The 14,808-nt window shown below is 46.3% G+C and overlaps 1 protein-coding gene across 10 annotated transcripts in view; it reads right to left on the minus strand.

Annotated features, from left to right (window-relative positions):
* Positions 1–14,808, minus strand: part of Carmil1 (capping protein regulator and myosin 1 linker 1) — a 263,372-nt gene that overhangs the window by 112,582 nt on the left and 135,982 nt on the right. For all 10 annotated transcript variants that reach the window (XM_045132264.1, XM_045132262.1, XM_045132263.1 and 7 more), the window contains exons 10-12: positions 13,148–13,236; positions 10,142–10,236; positions 4,628–4,714 (exon numbers count right to left, since the gene is read on the minus strand). In XM_045132264.1, the coding sequence (XP_044988199.1) occupies positions 4,628–4,714; positions 10,142–10,236; positions 13,148–13,236 (271 nt within the window). The remainder of the gene's footprint in view (positions 1–4,627; positions 4,715–10,141; positions 10,237–13,147; positions 13,237–14,808) is intronic.

Below are 14,808 nucleotides of genomic sequence, written 5' to 3' on the forward strand. Positions count from 1 at the left end.
CTTAGGCTTCACAGGCAAGCGCTTAACTGCTAAGCCATCTCTCCAGCCCTCGTTTCTCCTTTTTTAAAAATATTTTATGTAGCTGGACGTGGTGGCGCACACCTTTAATCCCAGCACTTGGGAGGCAGAGGTAGGAGGATCGCGATGAGTTCGAGGCCACCCTGAGACTACATGGTGAATTCCAGGTCAGTCTGAACTAGAGTAAGGCCCTACATGGAAAAACCCTGAGACTACATATTGAATGCCATCTCAAAAAAAAAAAAAAAAAAAAAGAGGGACTGGAGACGTGGCTTAGCAATTAAGACGTTTGCCTGCAAAGCCAAAGGCTCCCGGTTTGATTCTCCAGGACCCACGTAAGCCAGATGCACAAGGGGGCGCATGCATCTGGAGTTCATTTGCAGTGGCTGGAGGCCCTGGCACACCCTTTCTTTCTTTCTTTCTTTCTTTCTTTCTTTCTTTCTTTCTTTCTCTCTCTCTCTCTCTCTCTCCATCTTTCTCAAATAAGTAAATAAATGCATAAAACATATTTTTAAAAAGAAATAATTTAAGGAAAACAGAGTTGCTTTTTTAAAAAGACAAAAATAATTGCTAGGCTGGAGAGATGGTTCAGAGGTTCCAGCACTTGCCTTCAAAGCCTAAGGGCTAGAAGGCTAGAGCTTCATTCCCCAGCACCCACGTAAAGCAGATGCACAAGGTGGCACATGCATCTGGAGTTTGCAGTGGCTAGAGGCCTTGGAGCGGCCATTCGCTCCCTCCCTCTCTCTCTGTTTCTCTCTCTCTTCCTCTTTCTATCAAGTAAATAAAATATGTAAATACACACACACACACACACACACACACACACACACACACACACACATACTGTATTTCTTTATTTGTAAGAAATAATGAGAGCAAGAGCAGGAGTGCACCAGGGCCTCTTGCTGCTGCAAATGAACTCCAGAGGCATGCACCACTTTGTGCAGCTGGCTTTTTATGTGGATACTGAGGGATCGAACTTGGACTGGCAGGTTCTGCAAGCAAGCATTTTGACTGCTGAGCCATCTCTCCAGCCCCAATAGTCATTAATTTTAAACAGTATGGTTGAAGCCTAGAACTTTTTAAAAAATATTTTATGTATTTATTTGAGAGAGAAAAATACAGACAGAGAGATGCGCCAGACCCTCTAGCCACTACAAACGAACCCCAGATGCATGTGCCACCTTGTGCATCTGGTTTATGTGGGTACTGGGGATTGAACCCAGGTCGTTAGAGCCTACAACTTTTAACACAATGATTGAGCCCAGAACATATGCACAATACCAGACTGATGCTCGTCAAGAACATCATTTAAAGCTGGGCGTGGTGGCATGCCCCTTTAATCCCAACACTCAGGAGGCAGAGGTAGGAGGATCACTGTGAGTTCAAGGCCATCCTGAGATGACATAGTGAATTCCAGGTTAGCCTGGGCTAGAGCGAAACCCTACCTTGAAAAACCGAAAAGAAAAAAAGAAGAAGATCTTTTATAAAATCAAGTTGACGTCACAGAAAACCCAATAAAAAAAAAATTACACAATGGAAAGGCAAGGCGAAATGATTGCTGACAGGAAACTGCTCCTGATAAGCACAGGCCTGTGACAGGTAGCCAGTCAATGCCAGCCTCACGCACGGAAATACAGTGGGAATCTGCTTGCCACCTCCTAGGCCATGTTAATAAGCCACTCCGAGCAGGGAACTACAGAACAGCCTGGAAAAGAGCAGGCTCTTACAACCCAAGGGAAACACCAATTCAATGCCGCTCTACGACTGGCTGGCAGACTCAGGATTCCAACCATTCTTAATCTTTACAAGTGGAGTATTTACAGCTCAAAAAAGGCTAGCACCAGATGGCCAGGCCATGACATAATCTAGCCGGCGGGCCATTTGTTGGAGTCCAGAAAGCCATCAGTCAGCCGGCACCTGAGGGACAGTGAAGGTGGTTTTGGGGGAGGGGAGGCACACACAGAAATTAAAAGAACAAATTTGTCTGAGATTATGGATCTATGAATATAAACGTTTTCTAGGAAATAAAAAAAATGTTGAATTCAACAGAAACTTAAAATTGCAACTTGATCTGAGCTATTTTGAAACTCCAAGCCTTTCAGAACCTATGTATATACTTTTAAAAAACCAGTATTTCAGGCTGGAGAGATGGATCAGTGGTTAAGGCACTTGTCTGCAAAGCCTAAGGACCTATATTTGACTCCCCAGTATCCATGTAAGCCAGATGCATAAGATGAGGCATTCGTCTGGAGTTCATTCGCAGTGGCTAGAGGCCCTGGAGCACCCAATCTCTCTCTATCTGCCTTTTTCTCTCTCTCAAGTAAATAAAATATTTTAAAGCAATTAAGAAAAGAAACTAATATTTCAAAACAAGAGTATCTCAAGGTATTTGCCTTAAAAAAGAAGAGAATGTAAAATTCTTTGTGACCCATGTTTTAAAACAACATTAATTCTCTAAATGCAGTATTTGATTTGGACTATTTTGTGACAATAAAGAGACAAATTGGGACACCTTTACTTGTGACGGGGGGGACAAACAAGGCAGGGCTGTCCTCACCCTGGGGACACAGTGGAACCTGGCTTTGCCCTGGAGTCTCTCCAGTCCCGCCACACTGGCAGGGACAAGGCACCAGTGACAGGTGACAACGAGCTACCTCACAGCCAAAGGCTGTCCCACAAAGGATAAATGAATTAAAACAAGGGAACACAACCTTGTATTACTATGCAAAGGGGTTATATAAATTAAGAAAAAAATCGATGAGGGCTGGAGAGACGGCTTAGCAGTTAAGGTGCTTGCCTAGGAAGCTTAAGGACCCAAGGCTCAATTCTCCAGGTCCCACGTTAGCCAGATGCACATCGTGGCGCATGCATCTGGAGTTCATTTGCAGTGGCTGAAGGCCCTCGTGAGTCCATTCTCTCCTTCTCTTTCTCTCCCTCTTTCTCAAATAAATAAACAAAAATAAACCATTTTTTTTTAAACCTTCTATATCCAAAGCCACACTGTACGTTAACTCATTTAACTCCACCACCGTGACGCAGTGACTACTGCTTACAGGCGACTCGGCCAGGAGGCCATGTTCACAGGAAGTGGCAAAGTCAGGCTTCAGCCACAGTCTAACATGAATGACAACCCCACAGAGAATGCCTCTGAAAGACCCAATCTACTTCAGAAACAACACAGTTTAATTGCAGAAGCTTCCAAGGAATCCCATGGTGGTCCAGACACAGTGCCAGGGGCTTGAAGATTTGGAGCAGCATAGACCACAAGGACAGCCCGCCATCACAGGAAAGACACAGCACTGAGACAAGAAATGTCACGGGCGCCACCAGCAATGACATAAAGGAAGGAACGATTGAGTGGGCCTGGTGGGGGGGGGGGGTCTCAGCAGACAACCTCGGAGGGTACTTAAATATATTATTTATTTATTTATTTATTTATTTATTTATTTATTTATTTATTTATTTGATAGAAAGAAAGAGGCAGAGGGAGGGAGAGAATGTGCATGCCAGGGCCTCCAGCCACTGCCAAACTCCAGACTCATGCGACCCCCTGTGCATCTGGCTAACATGGGTCCTGGGGAATAGAACCTGGGTCCTTTGGCTTTGCAGGCAAACACCTTAACTCCTAAGCCATCGCTCCAGCTCCCTCAGAGGGTATTTAGTGGTGGGAAGGGAAAGATAGCTTTTCCAGGCTTCTGAACCAAGCACAAAGATGAAGACGTGATAGTGAGTGCCTGGTCGCGTCCACTGTCGTTATGGAGACACTTCTGGGGAAAACAACAGAGAATGCAATCGAACGAGTGGATGAACAAGAGGAAGGAGGGAGCAGTGTGAGGAACCGACCCGGGAGAAACAAATACAGCCATCCCCAGGGACAGAACATAGAAGTGGAGGAGCTTCCTTGGTGACTCCAGCGGGTGGGCCAATTGATTTGTCTAACAGTGAACCAATGAGAGCAGAGACACCTCCCTCTAGGAATGTCAGGCACGAGGCTGCGGGCAGCAAGGAGGGCACTCACCCAGCTGGAGTTTTCAGAAGCTAAGACAATGTAAGCACTTAAAAAATTCTTCTCAGCACAGAACACTTAACATCAGGCCACCAAGTGGGAATGGCACAATGTCCTCATTGTAAAACTGCCAGGGTACTGGAGTGCGTGTGCTCCTTATTTTCCTCTTAGCAGCCTAATTCTATTTTGTTTTTTAACATTTTTGTTTGGGGGAGGGCGGTTTTGAGGTAAGGACTCACTTTAGCCCAGGCTATCCTGTGTAGTCCCAGGCTGGCCTCAAACTCACAGTGGTCCTCCTACCTCTGCTTCCTGAGTGGTCGGATTGGGCGTGCACCAAAAAGCCCGTTTTGTTTTGTTTCGTTTTGTCTTTTAAACTTTTTATTGACAACCTCCATACACACAGACATTATGCCATAGTCATCATCCCCTCCAACCACTCTCCCTTCCTACCCTCCCCCATCCACTGACTCCCTTTTTCTTTCTAACTCGTCTCCCCCGTTTTGATGTGATGTGCATTTTTAAATGTAGCTCTGCACGGAGCAGCAGCTCTGCTCAGTGGGACAGGTGCAACGGTAATAGAGACATAATATAATACTGTACCTTTAGGTGACAAAGAGGTTTTAGATAGATTTAAATGCTTCAATCCCTTTGGGAGTTTGGCAAATTGGATACTTAAAGAGGACACACCTAGGAACCAGAAAAAAAACAGCGATTATTAGAATTTTCAAGAACATTCTCAGATTACTGGAAATTAGAATTTTTACAGAACAGCAACTGTTTTACATGTGTGAAAATAAAACTTAGATTTTATTTCAAATAAAGTTGTCTTTTTTTTTTTTTTAATCTAAACTTGGAGGGTAGCCTGTAACCATTCTCCAGCAAACTTCCTTTCCCTCTGTCCGGCCCACTGGATAGGAAAAGGCAAAGATCGCAGTACACACAAAAGAACCTGAAATTTCTTCCCTCAGGACAAGTGTTCCCCTCTGCTCATGGCGCTATTTGAAAATGCAGATCCTTCCAGAAAGGGTGATAGAGCAGCTCCCCGCATTTTCCTTCTTCGCTCCTGTCTAACGAGCTGTCGCTCTTCGGGAGCAGCAGATGCACGCTAGCTGATGACTGAGAAGAATGGGGGAATACTAATGACTCAGCGACAGCTCTGCTTGTAGCAGACGGGTTCCCACACTGAACTGGCTGACGGTTAACAGCCTCGGCAATCACAGAATGCCTGCACATCGTAAGGTAGGTTTTGTTAACGGGGAATGACTCACAAAGAATTTTCTAGTATTTAAAATTAAGTATTTTCTAAATTTACCGGCAAGCGTGGGAGGCTGGGAATACCAGCTCACCCATGCAAGGACCGCACTGCGCGGTGCGATTCTGTGAGTAGAAGGAAGAGCCGCCCGTCCTCGCGTCCTTGAAGCAGCCTTGAACCTACGAGCGGGTTCCCTCGACCCTGCTAAGCAAGAGCCAGCTCTGCAATTCCAGGCAGCTACGAAGGCCTTTCCTGCTGGACCCAGTTCTTCTTATATAACCCTAAATCTCTACAAATCTTATCAAAATTTAGGCGAAACAACCGCCGGTAAGCCTTGACATGGGTGCTTCTCAAGGGTGGCGGGTGTTCTGGGAATCCCTGCTGTCTTCCCGGGGAGGTCTGCCAGCACATCAAAGTCTCCTGGTGGACATTCTGAAACATTTATGTCTCGACGTTCGTACACACTATTCCAGACCGGAAAGTGAAGCGAGAACATTAGCAGGTCTGACATAGAGCTGAAACGTTCTTGTCAAAGAATGAGTAACAAGTTAGTGGGGGAGGGAAGGAAGAGTCAGTTCTCAAAGCATGATTATCGAAGTGGGGGAAGGAACAAAGAAATAAGAGAACAATGGGAAAATAGAAAAATTGATTTTTCACCTAGATTAATTGAAAGTTATACTAATTATAAATACAGTAAGTACTCAAATTAAAAGTCAAAGGTGACTTCTCTGAATAAAATTGTCATGTTTTTGAGATGCTTAGAAATACAACATGTACTCGGAAGTAAATGTGAAATATGGGAGAGGATGCATGTTAAAACCACTAGCGAGAGACCTGGTAGAGCTGTAATGAAACAAGTTAAAGGTTCTAAGAAATATTACTAGAGATAAATGGAACATTTCATAAATGAAGAGATATAATTATTCTAATTCTGTATAGATCAATCAATAGTACCAAAGTAGTGGGCTGGAGAGTTGGCTGAGCAGTTAAAAGACATTTCCTTACAAAGCCTGACATCCTGGGGTTCAATTCCCTAGTACCCACATAAAGCCTGAATCACAAAGTGGCAAATGTGTCTGGAGTTTGTTTGCAGTGCCAGGAGGCCCTGGCATTCCCATCCTCATTCTCTCTTCTCTCTCTCTCTCTGTCTGTCAAATAAATATTTTTAAAGTAGTGCCAAATTATGTGAACTAAGTCTGATAGTAACAAAAAAAAACCCTATGCATTAGCACCCCAAACACCCAATAGCAAAGAAACACCTTTCTTCAAAGTGCCCATTGCACAAGTACCAACAGTGATCATATGTACAGCCATAAAGCAAGTCACAGTGAATAATGGGATACTGCCTGAGTGCTGTGCTGTTGCAGGTTGTGAGGGTGACAGAGCCTTTCTCAGCTCTTGCTGGGTTCAGCCTGCGGTTAAAGTAACAGACACTCAACAGTCTAGAACTACAATTCCCCAAGCCAGTGGCTCTCAAGTCTGCTGTTTCACAGCCTGCAAAGATCTGATGGGTGTAGACAAAGGAGAAGGGCATGTTAGGCAAAGCTTTATTCTCAGAAAGAAAAGCATAAAACTCACCACTTGGTGACTAAGGCCATGGGTTCTTATAGCCTAAGGGGTATAAATCGGGCGTCAGGTCATGGTGGACTAGGTTATTCTTGAGGATGTACAATCAAGCATCAGATCAGGCTGGACTAGGCTGGTTGGTTTGAGCATATACGGGGCTCCAGTCTGGGAGATGTAAACTAGGCATCAGGTCAGGGTGCACAGGATTAGTTACTTTGAGCATATATGGGGGCTCCAGTCTGGGAGATATCAATCAGGCATCAGGTCAGGGTGCAATGGATTAGTTACTTTGAGCATATACGGGGGCTCCAGTCTGGGAGATGTAAATCAGGCATCAGGTCAGGGTGCACTGGATTGGTTACTTTGAGCATGCATAGGTGTCCTCCACAAATACATGCATTCTCCAAATGTTGGTTCCCAGCTGGTGGCAATTTGGGGGTGTGAAGTCTTGCTAGAGGAGGTGTGTTGTTGGGTTGTGCTTCGGGATGTCACAGCCAGCTAGCTCTCCCTTGCTGTGGCTGAGGTAATTTCCAGCCTCTGCTCATGCCATGCTTTCCCCTGCATCACAAAGCTTCCCTCGGGACTGTAAGCCAGAGTAAAACCTTTGCCCCCATCAGCTGCTTTTGATCAGGTGTTTGTCCCAGTAACACAAAGGTAAGCGTGACCACAGCAGAAATGGAAAGTCAGTAACCTCAGCTCAGGTGGACAGTCAACCTTCATCAAGTATACGCTATCAAAAGATGAAAGGCCCAGGCTGGAGGGATGACTTAGCAGTTAAGGCGTTTGCTTGCAAAGCCAAAGGACCCAGGTTTGATTCCCCAGGATCCATGTATGCCAGATGCACAAGGGGGCGCATGTGTCTGGAGTTCCTTTACAGTGGCTGGAGCCCTGGTGCACCCATTCTCTCTCCCTCCCTCTCTCTCTCTTTCTCTCTTTCTCCTTCTTTCTGTCAAATAAATAAATAAAATTGGGCTGGAGGGATGGCTTAGCAATTAAGGCATTTTCCTATAAAGCCAAAGGACCCAGTTTCAATTCTCCAAGACCCATGTATGCTGCATGCACAAGGGGTGCATGCATCTGGAGTTTGTTTGCAGTGGCTAGAGGCCCTGGCACGCCCATTCTCTCTCCCTCTCTCTCTCCCCCTCTCTCTCTCCCTCTCTCTCTCCCTATTTCTCTCTGTCAAATAAATAAATAAAAAATAAACTTAACAAAATAAAGTATTTTTTAAAAGATGAAAGGCCCTTTTTCTACAAAGCCGAGGAATACTTACAACAGGAAATAAAAATGAAATGTCTTCTATAAAGAGAGAGAGAGAGATTCCTTCTTAAACCCATCCATTAACGTCCTGCTGCTGAGAACGGAACCTCCCGCCCCCTTCCTAAACCTGCTCTTCTCTTTGCTTCCTTTCCTCACGAGGACACTTTTCCTCTCTTTTATCATGGGAGGAGAAGGGTGACCACTGAACACAGTTGCACACACACCAGGAAGCCCTCGGTTTCCGAGTTGCGCTTTCTACCTCGCCACGAGCTCTGGGCCTCCCGTCTCCTTATAACCACAAATTCCAACCTGCTAAACTTGGAAAAGGAGGAGACAGGCAGAAACCTAAGCTGGTCCCCAAGATTCTGGCTCCTACTATACACATCACCCCCTTGTATACTGTGAAAGGCAGGTGACTCCAATGGAACTTCAACACCCTAACTACCAACCAATTCTAAGTTCTTCACAAGATAAAACTGTGGGCTGGGGACAGAGCTCCGTGGCAGAACATTCACCTAGCATGCACAAGGTCCTATAGCCAGTAGAGACCTAACAGTTGTAACCAGGATGGTGGCAGATGCATATAATCCCAACACTTGGAAAGTGGAGGTAGGGATAGTGTGAGTTCAAGGTCAGCCTCAGCTATATAGCAAGACCTTGTCTTAAGAAAAAAAAAAAAAAAAAACTAATAATAAGCCAGGTGTGTTGGTGCACACCTTTAATCCCAGCACTCTGGAGGCAGAGGTAGGAGGATTGCTGTGAGTTCGAGGCCACCCTGAGACTATGTAGTGAATTCCAAGTCAGCTTTGACTAAGACAAAATCCCCTCTTGAAAAACCAAAACTAAATAAATAAATAATTTAAATTACAAAGGGGTGAAAGGCTCGGGAGATCTCAGTGGTTGAGTGCACTTGCCAGCAAAGCCTACTGACCTGGGTTCGGTTCCCTAGTACCTAGGTAAAACCAGATGAAGAAAGTGGAACATGTATCTGGAGTCCCTTTGCAATGGCAGGAGGCCCTGGTGAGCCTACATTCACTTTCTCTCTCAAATCAATAAAATATATTTTTAAAACATGGGATGAGGGATGGAGAGGTAGCTCAGCAGTTAGGGTCCTACCTAGCCTGTAAAGCCTACGGACCCAGACCCAATTCCCCAGTACCCAAGTAAAACCAGATCTGCCTCTCTCTCTCTTTCCCCCAGTACCCAAGTAAAGCAGACCTAACCCTCTCTCTCTCTTTCAAATAAATAAATTAATAACAAAAAAAAAAAAAAAAGGAAGAAGACGACAGAAGAAAGGCTGCCTCGGAAGAAGATCCTCAGTGGATGAAGGGTGAGGAACAGGGAGCACAAGAGGGTAAGGAAATGGGAACACAATCGAGTTACAAAACATTCCTATACTGAAGTTCTCAACAAAAATAACAATAAAGGGCTGGAGAGATGGCTTAACGGTTAAGGTGCTTGCCTGCGAAGTCAAAGGACCCAGGTTCAATTACCCAGAATCCACGTTAGCCACATGCACAAGGTGGCACAGGCATCTAGAGTTTGTTTGCAGTGGCTGGAGGCCCTGGCATGCCCATGCGCACACACTCTCTCTCTCTCTCTTTCTCTCTCTCTCTTTCTCTCTCTCTTCCTCTCTCTGCCTATTTCTCTCAAATTAATAAATAATAAAATATTTTTAAAATAACATCCTCCTTTCTTTCTGTATAATTTCAAAGAAAAGTTAATCATGTGTTAACATTTTAGCATATCTTTGCTCAAAAGAAACAAAACTAGGAACCACATGAACAGCATCCCTAACATAATCACGGGCCGGGCGTTGGCGGTGCCCACCTTTAATCCCGGCACTTGGGAGGCAGAAGTGGGAGGATCACTGTGTGTTCAAGACCAGCCTGGGAATAGAGAGTGAGTTCCAGGTCAGCCTGGGCCACAGTGAGACCCTAACTTGAAAAACCAAAATAAGATACAACGTCATCACATCTCAGCTTAAAACGCTGGCCTTCCCACAGCTCGGGCAGCGCCAGCGCCGGGGCTCATGGTACCTCGATCCTCCAGGGGGTTGCCAGCAAGGTCGATGGTGTGCAGTCCTGAGGCGGGGTTGTGCGCCAGCGCGGCGGCCAGCTTCGGTGCAAAATCTCTGCATGTGGACAAGAGCGCAGGAGTGAGTGGACAAAACGCAAAAGCCGTTCTAGGGAAATAATGAAAGACTAAAACTCGGTAAAATCCAAAACAGAGAAACTCCTTGACAAAGTTCCCTTCAGGGCTTCCGGTGTTGCTCGGGGGTAGAGAGCTTTCTTTTCTTTTTTATATTTTATTTTATTTACTTATTTGACAGAGAAAGGTGGGGAAAGAAAGAATAATTGCACAAGGGCCTCCAGCCACTACAAACGAACTCCAGATGCATGCGCCCCCCCCCCTTGTGCATCTGGCTCACGTGGGTCCTGGGGAATCAAACCTGGATCCTTTGGTTTTGCAGGCAAACACCTTAATCACTAACCCATACCTCCAGCCCTAGAGAGCTTTCTAAGCCTGACCATGGGCCAGTTACAATTGCCAGTCCCCCATTTCCCAATAAATAATATTCCCCTAAGTCTTGCTTTTTGCAAACATCCATTACACCTCACTAGAGAAATTAAGTAGAAGGGGAGAGAGAGAGAGAGAGAGAGAGGGAGAGAGGGAGAGAGGGAGAATGGGTACACCAGAGTCTCTTGCCATTGCAAATGGTATGTCTGGCTTATGTGAGTACTGGAGAATCAAACCTCAGACAGCAGGCTTAGCAAGCAAGTGCTTTTAACCTCTGAGCCATTTCCCCCATTCCCTCATCATGGGATATGGTTCATTTTGATTTTCCAAAACCTAATTCAAAAGCAAATAAAACACAGATAACATCTGGGTGTGGTGATACATGCCTTTAACCCCAGCAAAAAAACAAAGTGGGGGGGGGGGCTGGAGAGATGGCTTAATAGTTAAGCGCTTGCCTATGAAGCCTAAGGACTCTGGTTCAAGGCTCGATTCCGCAGGACCCACATAAGAGAGATGCACAAGGGGGCGCATGCGTCTAGAGTTCGTTTGCAGTGGCTGGAGGCTCTGATGCGCTCATTATCTCTCTCGCTCTTTGTCACTCTCAAAGAAATAAATAAAAATCTACAAGCTACAGTAAAAGAAAAAGAAAAAGAAAACTTCCCCTTGTTATGGTTTGAATATGAAAAGCCTCCCATAGTCTCACACGTCTGGAGATCTGGTCCTGACCTGGCAGTGCTGTTTTGGAAGCTCACCGAATCCTCAGAAGGAAGTGCTTTACTGGGCGGGCACTGAGGCTTGGGAGGCAGGCCCCACTTCCTGTCCACTCTGCTTCCTGACTGCTGACACAGTGTGACCAGCTGCCTCACACACCCACCGCCAAGCCTTCCCTCTGCGCTTAACTGGGAGCCAAACCACGCCCTTGCTTCTTTAAGTCACTTCCCGTTGGGGATTTGGTCACAGCAACAGGAAAAGTAATGCTGCGTGTAGTCCTTTTATCCAAATACCATTCTGGTGCTCTTAACAGTACGACTCGGTCCCTCCTAATCTTGTATAATCCTGAAATGGACCTGCTTTTCATGAGAACTCTCAGGGGCTGTTCACTGCTATAGCTCTCAATTCCATGAATGTAAAACTGATTACTGTAATTACTGATTAAAGGATATCACTGCTGGTCCTGTATTTTACACAAAAGAAAAATCACTGTTTCGGTTTTATTTAACCTGAAATCATGTGCATTAAGTGCTGCAGTTGTGACATAGCTGCCCCTGTCATCGGCAGCAGTGAACTCATGCTCTTGACTTGGTAAAACTCTACTGCGCTAGATGAAGGCCATGTAGTGACAGAAACGGCGCAATACAGTCACAGGGAACAGGCTGTCACTACAACTACAACTACAACGGGAAAGGTGCAAGAGCAACCTCGGTGCAAAAGGCACGCGTCTAAACTCTCAACCTTCAACGCGAAAGGCACACGCCTATATAACGTCTATATACTCTACGTACACTAATCAGCTTTCTCTCACATTAGCTGAGAAAAGTAGGCGCTGTTATTCTCCCCGCGTTGTTGAAGTTGTTATTATGACTATTAATTATTAGGTCGGAGGTCTTCATGGGTGTGAATACGGCCACGCAGGTGTGGAGGTCGGAGGACAACCCCAAGTGTTGGTCTTCACCGTCCCCCTTGTTTGAGGCGGGGTCTCCTTGCTCATAGCTGCGGATGCCGGGCTGGCTGGCGGGTGGGCGAGCCTTGGGGACCCGTGCCTCCCACCTCACTGTAGGACAGGGATCACAGATGGTCGACAATTCGTTCAGTGGGTAAAGGCGCTTGCTCACAAAGTCTCCCAGCCTAGCGTGATTCCCTAGCACCCACAGGAAGTTAGATGCACAAAGTGGCGCAGGCATCTGGAGTTCGTTTGCAGTGGCAGGAGGCCCTGGCACACCCATATATTCATATTCTCTTTCTCACTCTCAAATAAATTTAAAAAAAAAATTTTTTTAAAAGAAAGTCATCAAATTCTTGGCCATCATGATAATGACGCCAGTAACCACAGGTTGTTTACGGTTTCAGTGTTAAATGTCCACATAGCTGCATGTGTTTGAACGCCAAGTCTCCAGCTGGTGGCAATGTTTTGAGAGGTTCTGGAACCCTTAAGTGAAGCTTGGCTGGCAAACATAGGGGCACAGCTAGAGAGTAACGACCTGGGCCCCATCCTGGTTCAAGTCAGGGATGCAGCCAGCTGCTGTGCGCTTCCTCGGTCCCTCAGCCACCTGCCTCCACGCCCTCTGCCCCACTGTGACAAGGGCCACAACAAACCCTTCCTCCCTTGACACTCCTCTCTCATGCATTTAGTGACAGACAGTGAGAAGAGTATTTAATAGTTTTCTGCTTGTTCACTTTTTTTTGCAGAAGAGAAAACTCTAGGCATCGACGAGCACCCCAAGATTTTTTAAAACTGTGCACAGTCAGGAACGCCAATGGCACAGAGTTCCAAAGCAACATGTTGGCACACTCAGGAACACACTCACGCTCGAAGTCCAGCGTTTTCCAACACCAGCTCTTCCAGTCGGTTGGACCGACTCACCACCCTCAGGATCTGCTCACAGACGTCAGTGGACTGCAACAGAAAACATGGCTTGACCATTCCACAGTTCTCATGAAAAGAAGCCTCACTGCCTTCTTATGAATCAATGGACGCAGACTTTTAAGTAACTGAAACAGACTCCCACATGCGCGTTCCCTCCCACCTCCACCAAAAGAGCACCTCCTACGCTCCCCGCAGCAAAACTCCCCGAAACCCAACAGCAGGAAGAACAAAGTCCCCACAGGCAGGGGAAAGGGCTCAGCAGATAAAGACACTTGCTTGCAAAGCCTAATGGCCCAAGTTCAATTCTCCAGCCCCCACGTAGGGCCAGACACACAGAGTGTGGCCCATGCATCTACAGCTCATTTACAGTGGCAAGAGGGCCTGGAATGGCCATATTGATTTATTCATTCTCTCTCTCTCTCTCTCTTTGCTTGCATATATATATATATACACTTTTTCTTTTCTTTTCTTTTTTTTTGGTTTTTCGAGGTAGGGTCTCACTCTATCCCAGGCTGACCTGGGATTCACTTTGTAGTCTCAGGGTGGCCTCAAACTCACGGCAATCCTCCTACCTCTGCTTCCAGAGTACTGGGATTAAAGGCATGTGCCACCACGCCCAGCTTTATCTTTTTTTTAAAGGAACAAAGTTCCTATCTTCTGGAGTGTACCACAGAGGGAAGAGACAAGGGGAGTGGTCTGGTCGGCACAGGTATCAAGCCCCGCCCCTCCATTCATATGCTGGAACCCAGCCAATAATGTGATGGCATCAGCAGGTGGTTTGGGGGAAGGTATACATCACAGGGGTACAGCCCTCATGAATGGGATCAGTGCCCTGATCAAAGAGGCCCCAGAGAACTACCCTGCTCTACCATCCCAGAAAAACACTGCTAGATGGCAGTATCTTCAAACCAGAAACTGGGCCTCATCACACACTGAGCCAGCTAGGGCCCTAATTTTGGACTTTCCAGCCTCCGTACTGTTGGACTAAACTCCGGCCATTGTATGAATGACTCTGTCTATGAGAGGCTGTTATGAGCAGCCTGCAGCACACAGCTCCACGATACTGGGAGGAACACCCAAAGCAGACCCAGTTTACAGGACGCAGGGGTTTATTTCAAGCTCATGGATCCAGGGAATGTTCTGTCAATGGCAGAAGAAGCTGGCTGCCTTTCACAGGTCCAAGCAGAGAGAGAAAAACCAGCAGGCAGCAAACACAAGACGCACCAGGGCACAGACCTTCGGGGCGGGAATCAGATCTACCTCCAAACACACCTTCGGGTCGGACCCCAGGATGTGCCCCCAGTGACACCTCCTCCGCCCAAGGCGACTGAAGGCCTAAATCACAAGCTGAATAAAACACCTGAGCCCGTGGGGGACACACGTTCCGACCACCACACAGCCTCAATGGACTAAGACAAAGGAAGGAAGCCATCGTGACAAGATAGTAACAAGGATAGGGCCACTAGTCCCACAAAGTCTCTCCCCAGACCTTGGGAAAATGCAAATGGACTACTGAACAAAGTAACAGACGTCCCAAATAGAGACCTGAAGCCTGCAGTGAGTGACAATGACAGTGCTGATATCTGTACTGAGTTCTCACCA

The sequence above is a fragment of the Jaculus jaculus genome, chromosome 13 (assembly GCF_020740685.1).
Source record: "Jaculus jaculus isolate mJacJac1 chromosome 13, mJacJac1.mat.Y.cur, whole genome shotgun sequence".
Lineage (NCBI taxonomy): Eukaryota > Metazoa > Chordata > Mammalia > Rodentia > Dipodidae > Jaculus > Jaculus jaculus.